The sequence below is a fragment of the Anguilla rostrata genome, chromosome 17 (assembly GCF_018555375.3).
Source record: "Anguilla rostrata isolate EN2019 chromosome 17, ASM1855537v3, whole genome shotgun sequence".
In the NCBI taxonomy this organism is placed as follows: Eukaryota; Metazoa; Chordata; class Actinopteri; order Anguilliformes; family Anguillidae; genus Anguilla; species Anguilla rostrata.
This window is the reverse complement of record NC_057949.1, coordinates 4,267,569-4,280,890: the sequence shown is the minus strand read 5'-3', so window position 1 is coordinate 4,280,890 and position 13,322 is coordinate 4,267,569. Positions and strand designations below refer to the sequence as shown.

The window sequence follows — 13,322 nt, the reverse complement described above, 5'->3', positions numbered from 1 at the left end:
ACTCATGTGTTTCCACAATCAACCAATTGCATAAACACAACCCTCTTCTCTTACCCATCCAATCACAGGCACACATCATCAATGGAGCTCCTTTTTCAAACCGACAGTCAGACCTCTCAGTGCTGCTGCTTGCCTGCCCTGATTTTGCATGCTTCACTGCTACTGCTTAGAACTGGCCTCACCCAGCCTCCACCACCACCTGTTGTTTGGATCTGCTTCTAGATACTGGGGGGGGGGTGGGTTGGTATTCCTTCAGTTCAGTAGGAGAGATGTATAGTACTCCCTGTTATATAGGGCAGCGCATGCTGTTGCATCTCCACTGTGACTATTCCCTACCACACAGGGTGTCCCCAACCCTGTATGCGTGCACTAATACCTGAAGAAGATCCATCCAACGCCAAACCAAAAATGTATTTACATATTAATGTAAATATTTTAATATCTGAGTTGTCCTGACTGAAATGCTGTTTGTGGGAAATTCACAGAAACAGGCATCGTGGCTCCATGTGGTTTGTGGACTTGGGTCTGTACAGCAGCTGCTGCAGACAACTTAGATCGCAACTCATCTTCAGCCACAGCCACTGGCTTGTTCCATGGAACAGAAATAGCTCTCCTTCAGCATCCTGGTTACAGTGGCCAGGGAGAGAGTACTGAAAATATCAACATCTGGTTAATGCAATCGAGCCCATCAAAGCAGGTTCACCATCTCCCTTCCTGCTACACAAATGTCACCCAGAGTTTCCCATTAGTCCACTGTTTAGTGGGGATGACTCCTCTAACCACACTTATATTGAGGAGGAACATGCGTGGCCAGAGCATGTGGATATCACAGTTGCATCCTTTAAAGACACCGATTGGAAGATTTTGTGGCCTGCATATCATGAAAACAAATGTGGGGGGGAAAGTACAATTAAGAATTCTGGTGCATTGCTCCCACTCTTTGAGGACTCTGCATGCACAACTGCGATGCTAAGGCATGAAATTACTTTGGTGCAAAATGCAGTGCAGCATCTAAATCCAAATCAAACACCCATCCTTGCCTGTGATCAGCCTTGCCTGTTTGCCATTGCTAAAAATATCCAGTGGACATGGCTCACACAGTTTGTTGAGGACAGGTTTGTGCCGGACTTTGGTGGGCTCCATATGGAAATGGCAGAATGGAAGGCTGCAGGATGGGGGATCAAACCGGCAACCCTCCGACTGCTAGACAACCACTCTTACCATCTTACCATAAATGGAGAACACATGGAACAGTGGTGAATCATCCCAGGAGAGCCGGCCTACCAACATTTTTCCAAGGGCACAGTTCCAACTCTTTCAGGAAGTTACAAAAGATCCCAGAAGACATAAAAAGAACTACAGGCCTCCGTTGTCTCCGCTAAGGTTGGTCTCCATGACTCCTCAATAAGAAAGAGGCTGGGCCAAAATGAGGTTCATGGGAGAGTAGCGAGGTGGAAATCACTGCTAATCACTTAGAGAAACATCAGTGCTCATCTCGTATTTTCACAACAGCACCTAGATGATCCCAAAGCATTTTGGGATTATGTTCTATGGACAGGAGTCAAACGTGGAATTTATTGGACGACATACTGTACTGTGCAAAAGTCTTAGGCACCTGTAAAAAAAATGCTGTACAGCTAAGATGCTTTCAAAAATAATGAAATGAAAGGTTATAAATATCGAAAAAATAATATAAATAGCAGTAAATAGTTAAAAACTAAAAATCAATGTTTGGTGTGACCACCCTTCGCTTTTAAAACTACATCAATTCTCTTAGGTACACTGGCCGGCAGTTTTATAAGAAAATCGGCTGGTTGGTTGTTCCAAGCATTTTGGAGAACTTGCCACAGTTCTTCTGCAGATTTTGGTTGTTTCGCTTGCTTCTGGCTCTCCAGGTTATCCCAGAGACCCTTGATCAAGTTTTTATCTGAAAAGTAGTCTATTACTTAAAATATTACTTTATTTAACAAAATACAAAAATGCATCTGTAAAATTCCATTTTTTGGAAAATCCATGTTTGGAACTCTCAAATTTTCTCTTTTCTACTGACACACTACTGCAGAAAACTAAAAAATAAACATCTAAGACCAAATATATACTATATATTATATTTAAAAATCTAGGGTGCCTAAGATTTTTGCACAATACTGTAGGTCCCATTATGTCTGGTGTAAAGCAAATCCAGCATTTCATACCAACAGTGAAACGTGGTGGCAGTGTAATGGTGTGGGGATGCTTTGCTGCCTCAGGACCTGGACAAATTGCCATTGAAGGAACCATGAATTCTACCCTGTACAAGAACATTTCTATGGAGAATGTACCGGTCATCTATCAGTGAGCTGAAACAGAGGCGTAGTTAGGTTATGCAGCAATACAATAATCCAAAACACAAAAGCAAGTCCACATTTGAATGGTTGAAATGTAGCTAAATTAAAAGTTTGGGAGTGGCCTAGTCAAAGTCCTGACTTGAACCCAACAGAGACGCTGTGGCAGGACCTGAAACGAGCAGTTCATGCTGGAAAATGTACCAATTTGTCTGAATCAAAGCAGTTCTGCAAAGAGCCAAATTTCGCCACAGAAATGTGACTGAAAGACTGATATCAAATTACAGGCAGCATTTGGTTGCAGTTATTGCCAATAAAGGTGGTGCAACCAGGTATTAGGTTTAAGGGTACAACTATATTTCCACATAGGTGATGTCGGCGCTTGATAACCTTTTTCATAAAATAAGTGAAATAATATATTTTTTGTGTGTTTTGTGTTTACGGAGGTTCTCTTTGTCTAATTTCACATTTTGTCCAAATACCTGTAACCATGACGTGTGTCTAATATGCAATAATAGAGGAAATTGGGAAGGGGGAAAATACTTGTATACCCCTCAGCAACAACTAGTGCGACTTGTGAAGAGTCCAAAGACACAGGAACTGCATTTTGGCACAACAAACATGGTTTTCTGAGCGTAAGATTGCCTCAGAGCTGTTTTGTCTCTGCCAAAAACGATATACAAGATGAACAGCAAAATGTACGTGTCACATTTGAACCTCTGCTTAATTATACCTTCGCAATTGTACTCAGAAAGAGGAACATTTGTGTAAGTACTATGAGTCTACATTGGGCAAGAGTTTTTGTGGCCAAGCACACTGAATAAAACAATGTGCTGTCTCCTAATATGGTTTTAATATGAATCAGCAATATATGCCTACACTGGGGCATTTTAACATGTATTTAAAACAGAACGGGCAGCTTCACTAAGCCGCAATTAAAACATATTATTTCACAAGGTTAAAATTGACAGACCCACCCGCGGACCCGAGTTTATCCCACAAATTTAATTCTAATCGCCCGTAGCCTAAGCATGTCCAGCCATGATCCCAATCCCGTAGCAGGGTTTAGTTGGCTGTAGGCTAATCATACCGATGCGAAGGTCCTGAACTTTCATTCACTCGAGAAAAAGACTTCAATTTATCAAATTAAAAGCACTGCAAATTTAAATATGTATTGTTTCTCCAAACAATAGCTAACTCAAAGATTATAGAGAATTTCGAACAATCTGGGGCGATCGTAAAATATGCCCACGTCATATTTGGGAGGATTATTCTCAGTAATTTCGCTGGAACCGAGTAAATCCGCCCACTAAAAGCGCCTCACTTCCCCTTTCCTTCCAGAATAACATAGCATAGGGAAGCATGCTAATGTTAAAAGAGTCCTAACCGATTTTAATTCAATTCAATACTGAATTCAAAACTTTACCGAAGCTCTTTCCCAAACTTTAATTGGAGCAACGCTTAAGGTAAAATGTTGTTTTTGTTGTTGTCAGAGTGTTCGTTTTTGTTTACGTTTACGGTTAGATTAGTTGTTTTACGAAACTGGTCTTAATCAAATACATCAGCCTACTGTACCACAATATCAAGAGGCCTATCCTATATAACATAACAAAACAGTATAAGCGATTAGTTACATTATGTAGTGTACTATAATATCAATACTATATAACAAAACTGAGTCAAATAAATTATATACTGTGCTATAGAGAATTCTGCAGTTTGTGTGTATGAGAGAGAGACAGAGCTCCACCTAACCATGGAGACTGGCAGGTACAAAATAGTCATGGGTGCCAGAAGAAAGAAGATTGTGCCAACAATGCAAAGACAACGAAACTGAAACAGAGAAACATTTCCCGATAGAATGTGCCGAATTCGCAATAGATTCTACCCCAAAATTAGCCAGAAATAGAAATGTCCCCAATTCAGTAACACATGCATTGATGCAGATAGGCTACCCTTCCTATTAAGGGGGAAATTATTGCTGTGTACGAGCAGCACGATTTGTGTTCTCCTACCGTACTCTGAGGGACAATGAGTGACACGCACACACATACATGCACACACGTACAAGCAGACATGCATACACTCTCACACACACATCATTTACTGCCATTTTCATTACAGGCTTGTTTTTTTTTCTTAACTAATCCATAATCTTGCAGTTTAATCTGTAATCTATATCTAGCATCTGTTTTGTACATATCTTATTTTGTAACCTCAACTTTGGCAACACAAGTGCCTATATTTGTCATGCCAATAAAGCGCTTTGAAATTGAGCGAGAGGTAGCAAGAGACAGAGGGAGCAAGTAAGAGAGAGATCAAAATAGCAAGAAGTGCTTTACTGTCCCCTGGTTTAGGGTCAACTCTGTAATTTTATTTTTATTGTACATTATTGTGTGAGACATGTTCAGAGAATTGTGTAATGTTTTCCCTACTTATGTAATATTAAATGAATAGGCTTTTCTCTTTTCTCTTATGTCTTCAGAAACAAACGTCACACCTCCCTCAAAAAGAAGAAATATTTCAAGCATGCCGTTTATAATTCTGGTGTTTTTACTTGAGTTAGTTTCACTGTCTTATGGTGAGTCATGTCTATTTGAATTCTGTGGCATTTCAATGTTCAACCATACATTATTAGAGGAATTTATTGTGAAACGTTTTATCTGTCCTTGTACTTTCATACCTTATTTTCAAAACCCATTATACTCTCTATAAAAAAAGCTCTATTTAAAAGTAGTTACTGTTTTGACAATGGGCAGTAGTACTGTGCAATCCCAGTAAGGAAATGGGTGGATTACAAGTGTTTTTTGTTCCTTACCTACACTTGTGTGGGTAAGTGTTAAAGGTGAACCATTTATTTCAGCTATGAATAATTGTGAATACATGTTAAAATAATGCTCTGTTTGGTTTTAAATTGGGTTTTCTTTGAGTTTTATCATGCAAGAATCCCAAGGGAATTGTCTTACACTGCTCATAGTTTTTTTGTGTTTTTTTACAGCACATTTGAATATTTCCAATCTAAATTGCTTCAATGACTATGAATGCACAATGGTTTGCGAGTTCACCTCTGAAATGCTTCTCAACTGTAGTGCCTACAGCGTAGACTTTGTGTCAGAAGATCAGGAGTAAGTTTTCCTTTTTTAATTTGTTGATAAAAAAAATAGTAGAAAAAGGCAGACATGGTTCTTTGGAGATGATTGAACCTTAATGGAAAATGTATGGGGGGATTAAATTCCTGAGAATTTAAAGTAAATTATAGCCTATAATTTCTTTACATATCTATCCATTGTGTATCTATATCTCTATGTCTATCTGTGTCTCTTAGATTCTTATAATTTAATTATTTGTTGACTCTTCTTTCAATTTCTAGTGGTGATAACATTACTTCATATGTTATTTTAATATATGTGTGTGCAGGTGTGTTTGTATTCAGATTGTAATTTTGAGATGGAAAATATGTCATAACCTACACTTTTGATTCAGATATGCCCATTGTATTAGGATGATTTACGAATCAAATAAAAATATCAATCTCCTTCCCCTCAGGCATTTCATGTGTGCATTCGTGAACAGCAGCAGAGACTCTTTGTACAGATGTGGATGTACAGTTGAAATGCCTTTGATGGTAAACGAACAAAAATACACCAGAAACCTTCTGGAAGGACGGAGGGTCATAAATACAACGACTATCACCGCGCTTGACAACAGTGAGTAGGATTTACTGGCTGATCCCTGTTATGAATACCTCAGAAGCTGTAATCTCAGTTATATTAATTATCTCTGCTGTTCTTCAGACTGTTCAGGACCATGGGCATTATCTGTCAGAAATGTGTTTCCATAGTAGCAAATACCAGCAGAAATTACTTTAAAAAATGATCAGTTTTATAATGTTGGACACTCAAAAGAAAAGCAGGATCTGCTTTCTATTATACAGTAAAGCAGTCAGTATTAAATAAACTCAGACAGAGTGCAATTTACTCTATTAGAGTACATTTTGTCCCACTTAGTCTCATATAAAATCTGTAAGAGTAAATTAACTTTGAGCGTTTTGCTGTGCATGAATGAACCACCCTTATACAGTGTACAGTTGTGCTGCAAGCTGCCATTACCAATAACCCATTCCTCTGCAGTCAAGCCTAGAGCTCCTGAGATACTGTCTGTGGCACGAACGGAGAATGGGAATTACAACATCCTGTGCGACCTGCGCTACAATGAGAGCAGCTTCCTGTATGCCAGGCTGGAGATTCAGCTGAGCTACAGAAAGAAAGGAGAAGCAGACGCGGTACGCAAGCTCATGCAGTAAACTCCCCAGCGCCAACCCACAAATCTTACATCATTTGCTATTTCTGTTTTACAGGCTCACTAATACCAACTCTCTCATACTAGCTCTAATACTAGTTCTCCTTTTGTGCTAACTCCCACACTAGCTCTCTACTAGGAGCTCTTATACTAGCTCTCTAATACTAGCTGTCTCATAAAAATCTTTTTTATTTAGTGTTCATAGGTAATAGCCAGTAGACGATTGTGCAGTCGGAGTGCGTCAAACTGCTGGGATGTCGAGTTCCTTAGCAAGACACCAACCTACCCTAGTCTGGCGAAGAGTCAATGTAAGCGTTGGATAAAACGCTATATAAATGCAGTCCATTTACCATTTACCATTCATAGTTTCGCTGCAATACTAGGTCTCTAATACTTCGCTCTTTCATACTAGCTCTGACACTCTTTCATACTAGCTCTGACATTGTCAGCATACTAGCTAATACTAGCTCTCTTATGCTAGCTCTAATATTAGCTGTCTAGTACTAGCTCTCATACTATGTAGCTCCTTAATTCTAGTTCTCTTATACTAAGTCTCTAATACTAGCTCTCGCGTACTAGCTCTAATACTAACTCTCCAATACTAGCTCTCTCATACTAACTTTATTATTCTGGCTCTCTCATACTAACTTTCTAATTCTAGCTCTCTCATACTATCTGCTTCGTATAATCTTTTGGCCATGTAAGGCGATTTGAAGTCTGTGGTTTTGTAACATAGTTCAGGACATGAAATGCCCACACAGAGGCAGTGCATAGCGTGTTTTTACAGTACGAGATGCCTTTATGTATCTTCCTGCAGGCTTGGAGGACCATCAATGCCACATTGCCATCCCAGGAAATACCAGGCGGTGATTTAGAGCCCAACAGCAAATACATTGTGAAGGCTAGATCACACTCCCCCGATTACAACACCCAGTTCAGTGACTGGAGCCGGGAGTTGGAGTGGACTGTCCGTAAGTCAGACGCCGAGCTTGAGAGAGGAGAGGCTCACACAAAGGGCCAGTGCCCCATTCCAATACGAAAACAAACTCACCCTAGTTTGGAGGGGGGAATCCACAAAGTGACCAGGATGTAAGATAGCAGCATTTAGAAGGGCATTCCAACCCAAATTAAGCGAGTGGAGGGAGGATCCAGACGCCCTCAATCCCTCGATTTCCCTCCCTCCAGGGGAGCCAACAAAAAACATCCCTCTGAGCGGTGATATTTCCCAGAATGCATTGCGATTCTCCCTTCGCTTTTTATGACTTTGGTTTTAATTGACGCCATCTTTCATTCTCGGATAAGCGAAGTTACGAGTGTAAGAAGTGTGGTGACATTGACATTAGTTTGTCAACATGGAATATATGAAAGTTGTGTTATTTTTGGGGAGAATATCCATTTTTTGTTTGTTCGCAATAACGTTTTGAACATAAGTTAGCAGTCTTCACTAACTGCTTGCAAGAGCTAGCTACAGCAAGAATAGAAATGTTAAGCAGCATATCGATGATCTCCATGGTATTGTACTAATACTAAAACTTGTTAATAAAGTTTGATAACACATTTATTGACAATATAAATGCACGTTTATCATTGTCTTTTGCAAGTAGCTTTATGTATACTTATTTATAACATACCCATTTGTAATCAATAAGATACATGTTTGATGTTGTTGCATACGCATTTATATAAATTGTATAACACATAAATAATGACATCAAATGCTTAAAACCTATGTCCTCAAATGCCAGCTGTAGAAACGTCCTTTTTTCTGGTGATGAACGTTGAAGTGAGGAAGAATAAGCGTGAGGGTGTTCCGAATTGAAACAGCTCCGACCGCTCCCCTCGATCTCTCCCCTCTTTCAGGAAGGGGACCCTCGCATAAACGTCATACGATACGTCACTGGAGGGCTCCCTGCAGTGGAGGGAACAAGTGTAGGGGGCATATTAATTTGGATTGGAACGCAGCCCCGATGTTGTTATTGTGCAGAAGTAGCGCAGGCAGTGTGAGACTCCCTGTACCTGGTATCGAGCTGTTGCTCTGGAAGGTACACTGCGCAAATTCTGCAGCTTACTGTTATCTTTCACTGAGTTTACTGAGTCATTTCCTGCTTTCGATGTCGATGACAGATGCTCTGTTCTTGTCTGATTCCTCCAGCTGCCTCAGTGCAGAGTGTGTGGAAGACCATCATCCCTGTGCTTTCTGTGCTCCTCGTCATAATCATCTGTGCTTCCTATCAGTGCTGGACTCGGTAAGAGAACAATCCTGTCGCCTTTAAGTTTCCACATCACTTGTGCTTTATGTTATTTAACAGACGTCGGACCAAGTCACATTTTTGGAAGTCAAATCGCAAGTCTTCTTTGAGTCTCAAGTCAAGCCCCAAGTCGGTGATTTTGGATCACAAGTGAAGTCTCAATCTTTTGATTTTCTTTCTAAAATGCCTTCCTATTTCCTTTAGAGTAATTTATGGAGCTCTTGAGTGAATATGAGCTACTTTTGCATTTAGCTACTGTGACTGATGGAAGTTCTTGTTGAGTCACGAGATGGAATTTGGCTAAATGTAGTTTATGCTAGTATTGCTACTTTTGCAAAGAGGATAAATTATTACAAAGTAGCCCATACAGGGGAGGTTTGCCCTTCGGTTTGTTAAGCATAATTTCCACTTCAGCTTGATTTGATAAAATGCACCATGTGACCACCACAGAGTTGCACAAACCTGCAGAGGGCACAAACCTGCTGGTCCAATCAGAGGGCTGGAATCTTGCTTTGCACCATCTGGCCTTGTTGCTTTTGAGGGCAGTCTGCTCAGAATCTTTCAGAAAACTGTCAGACTGGCTGCGATTTATTCTATAATTGGAAAGCAAGGTTGCTTTTAAAATAGCTTAAAGTAAAGTATCGAGACTTGGGAGTGCAAGTCCAGGTCAAGGCTCAGGTCATTTCCTTCCCTGCCAGGTCAAGTCGCAAGTTTGAAATTTGTGACTCAAGTCAGACTAGAGTCCCAAGTCATGTGACTCGAGCTCACAATTCTGTTATTAAAAGCCTTCATGGTCAAGCAAACGCAAAGATGAAGCCAAAGCAACACTGTATTAAGCAGAAATATTATCCTTAATGCCCCCTTTTGTCTTGCAGACTCAAGACCCAGTGGTGGGACAGAATTCCTTCCCCCGAGAACGACATAAAGTACATGCTTCCGGGGAATCCCAAGGTAAAGGCGGCACGAGGCCAGCGAGCGTTTTAGTAAAGTAGGGATACAGCCAGGTGTGTTCTGAACTGAGAACTTTGTACTAAGAGTGGCTTATCGGGAAAATTAACCTATCTAGGCCTTCCAGATTTGCACCACTGATCGCAATTCTGCCCTGTTGTTGCGGCCAGGTTTTTGCCCCAAAGCTTTATGACCCTTGGTCCATCCAGCCTGATGCACTGACCGTTGCCAACGCGGAGGAAAAGTCACGGTGAGCTGGGTGACATTACTTCGGGTGTCTGGGGAACGGGTGCTTCTGTTGATTTCATTGTATTACTTAAAGGGGAATTCCACTGCAAACCGACATTTAACTCATTTAACAGATCAAGGTGTAACTGATGAATTCTCTCTGTGCAGCTAGCCAAAGCAATCTCTGTACAGAGTCATCTACAGGTGGACATTTTGGTAGAGATATAGTAGTTCCTCATTTCTGGAAAAACTACAATGGGTGGGTAATTTGAATTTGGAGATGCCTCCAATGTATGCGAAAGGGGCATTTGACCGAACTCAGGTTAGATTCGGGGTAGCTGCTGTTAATTAACTGTAAATAGTATTAGCTTGTGAGCTAGCTAGCGTAGTGGACTTGCTCTTCTGTGCCCTCTGTGGCCCTTTTTTGACCAGGACCCACTGTACTCCGAGGAGGTGGGGAAGAGGACGGTTACGGTATTCATAGTATGGATACAGAAGCGCATTAGCAGGGTAGACCAGAGACTGCAGTGAAATCGCCAAAAGACATATCACTTCCAATAATAAACAATATATTTATTATTGGCAGTAATATGCTGTATTTAAAGTGCATGTGTGTGTCTTTTGCGATGGGTTAACTGCACAAATTGATCTATCTCAAGTCATGCACTATTATTAATTAAATTTGATGAATACTTAAGAATCTCACCCAAAGACTGTAAGCCTACATTGTAAAGGAAATTTAGTTCTATGAAGGACAGCTGCTTCTATTAGCTGCTGCTGATTAGCCTTGAGCTTGCTCATCTAATGTAAAGGCTCCTGCTGTGTTCCTCTCTCAGTGATCCTCCAGAGAGTTCGGAATGTGACCAAGATGATCTGTATAAAAACGTCGGCATCCTCCAGCCGGCGGCAGACAGCGCGAACAGTCGGGCGGGGCCGGGAGGCTCTGCGGACTCCCGCGGTTCCTCTCAGCACGGTTACAGGAACGTCCTGTGCCTCAGGTCACCTGGCACGCCCCCCCCGGAGCCCGCGGGCTGCGAGACCCCCAGCCCCGCCGCCCTGCCCGGGCCAGACGCCGACCCCTGCCTGGTCTGCAGCGACCCCGGTCTGCTGGTGACCCCCGATCTGCTCACGCACTTGCAGAGAAAACTGCACGCCCCTGATTCGCTCACAGAAGCTCCCAGCGTGTCCACAGACTTTGAGTACCGGTCGTGTAACGGCGGCAATACCAACGCTCCTCCAGCAGAGGGCGCCGATCTGTCCTCCTCCTTCAAAGGAGATACCTTAGAGACTTTGCTGCAGAACACCTGTGCGCTCACCTGCGTGCTTCCCTGCCGAGCAGATGATGGATACGAGTCCTTTGGTGAAGCTGTTGCCAGAAGTTCTCAGGTCCAGGCTAATTTCCCAGCATGCACTCTGGGCCCCTGTGAAGAAGGCTATCAGATGCTCCGGACCGTGGATGAACACATAGAACACCAGTTTTTAGCACCAGGCAAAACAGATTTGGAGGCATCGTCAGTGGAAGGTCCGGAAAGCTGCACCGGACAAGATCAGAACCTCCCGCAGATTCCCAAAGGGGGAATTCCACATTCCGTCATTCCCTGCCATTTCCTGTCCCAATGTACGCCAAAAAGTAGCATGGAAAGTTCCCCTCATTCTGCTTTGAATACTCCTCCTGTTATTCAAACTATCATTGAAAGCTCCTACCAGAGAGTATAACACTGCAGTTTTCTGCTCATGTTTAACTGTTCTCTGTAAGCTGGTTACTGATTAACTCATAGAGGTGACTCAAATCAGCTCTGGAGCTTCAAGATTAGGCTCAAAAATGGAAGGGGACTCTAGTTTGATTTAGATTTTATACAAACCTAGAGTCGGGAAACAGTTGAAAAACACTCATCCAAACCCAGAGCAAAGCAAAAGTGCTGCGCCATCTTTACGTGTATACTTTTCATCATCTTTTTAGGGCGTTAAGGTTTGCAGGGTGGTAGAGAATATGTTTTCATTGTAACACTTTTCACTGACGAGCTAGACTTTTTGTTATGGTCTGAACCTCTCTATGCTATGACCCACACCCACACAAAAAAAGTTAGTCCACTCCTGCGATGTGAGAATTATACAGTATCTAAGATTAGGCCTTTCCTCTCTGTGGTTCATACTGAGAAGGTCAGACAGCGTTTAATTCTCAGCGTGATTGCAATTCTCTGAACTCATTCCTGAGCCAAACTGCCTTACCCCATCTGCAGCGAGCTCAAAATTCACCAGCTAGGGTTCTTACCAAAATAACCACACTGCCTTACAGTTTCTTTTAGAGTTTATTTCAAAAGTTTGCACAGCACTTTTAAGGCAGTGCTTCCTCTGGCCGCACATTGTCGAACCCCTAAAAGCACACACCCCTCCACACACTCCCTTACAGCCTCAAATAAAGACCCGTCACTGTCTCAGCCACTGATTTTTTTAAAAAGAGGAGACATGGCATTTGTAGCCAGGGCTCTGAGATTTTCCATGTTTTATCCAGGCCTCTGAGTTCGATGTACTTGAAATTTGCTTTCAACAATGATGAAACTATGTCAGCTGGATTTCTGTTTTATTCAATGTTTATTGTCTATATTCGGTTTTCTTCTTAATCTTCTTAATAATTTTTTTGTGTGTAAACCGCTCTGTGTGGTATGTAACAGCTCTGCGGGTGAGGGTTATTGTTTTATGATAAAAAAGCGAAACAGCAGTGACCTGCGGATTTTTGCTTGTTCCACAGTCTCGTATTTTTCTGCAAACTCAAATGTCAGACTGGCCCACAATTTACGAAATGGGAGGTCACTCACACAGCCTAGAAGTCACACCAAAAGGTACCAGATGTCCTTCCTCCCAAGAGCATACAAGCTCCACAAGCAGTAACACAAACTCTCATTGTTTACTTCAACTTAGAGTGCATGATTTCCTGAAAAAACTTAAAGTACAATAAAGGGTGGGGGTGGGGGGGAATCTATCATGTAGCTCTACTGCGTGCTGTTAATTTATTTTATTGTGTTATTTTCAGTTATTATGCCAGAGCGGTCCTCAACAACTTGTAAAAAGCATCTTAATTCATATTTGTATGCAATGATGTTTTCAAATAAATCTGAATCTGAATGAGGTAAAATCTGTGAACTGCACCTTTCCTCTGAGGGTGGCGAACGCGGGGTTGCTGGGTGGCGCATTCGGTAAAGGTGGCGCTGGCGGTGCGTGAGCGAGCCCCGCAGTCTCAGATCAGATCAGATCCCGCCCGTGCCCGTGCCCGTGC

The 13,322-nt window shown here is 41.9% G+C and overlaps 1 protein-coding gene across 1 annotated transcript; it reads left to right on the top strand.

Annotated features, from left to right (window-relative positions):
• Window positions 1-3,633: 3,633 nt before the first annotated feature.
• LOC135243411 (uncharacterized) lies at window positions 3,634-13,181 on the top strand. Its single transcript, XM_064315212.1, has 10 exons — window positions 3,634-3,790; window positions 4,810-4,905; window positions 5,323-5,449; window positions 5,871-6,031; window positions 6,455-6,606; window positions 7,441-7,594; window positions 8,776-8,869; window positions 9,748-9,823; window positions 9,991-10,070; window positions 10,885-13,181. Exons 2-10 carry the CDS (start codon window positions 4,854-4,856, stop codon window positions 11,762-11,764), a joined length of 1,776 nt encoding a protein of 591 aa, XP_064171282.1. The 5' UTR covers window positions 3,634-3,790; window positions 4,810-4,853; the 3' UTR covers window positions 11,765-13,181.
• Window positions 13,182-13,322: the final 141 nt, after the last annotated feature.

Excerpts from the sequence above, each read along its gene's own strand:
- LOC135243411 (XM_064315212.1), top strand. The coding sequence starts at position 4,854 with ATGCCGTTTATAATTCTGGTGTTTTTACTTGAGTTAGTTTCACTGTCT. Across the intron at positions 7,595-8,775 it reads GGAGTTGGAGTGGACTGTCC|CTGCCTCAGTGCAGAGTGTG; the intron begins GTAAGTCAGACG and ends TGATTCCTCCAG. Across the intron at positions 9,824-9,990 it reads TGCTTCCGGGGAATCCCAAG|GTTTTTGCCCCAAAGCTTTA; the intron begins GTAAAGGCGGCA and ends TGTTGCGGCCAG.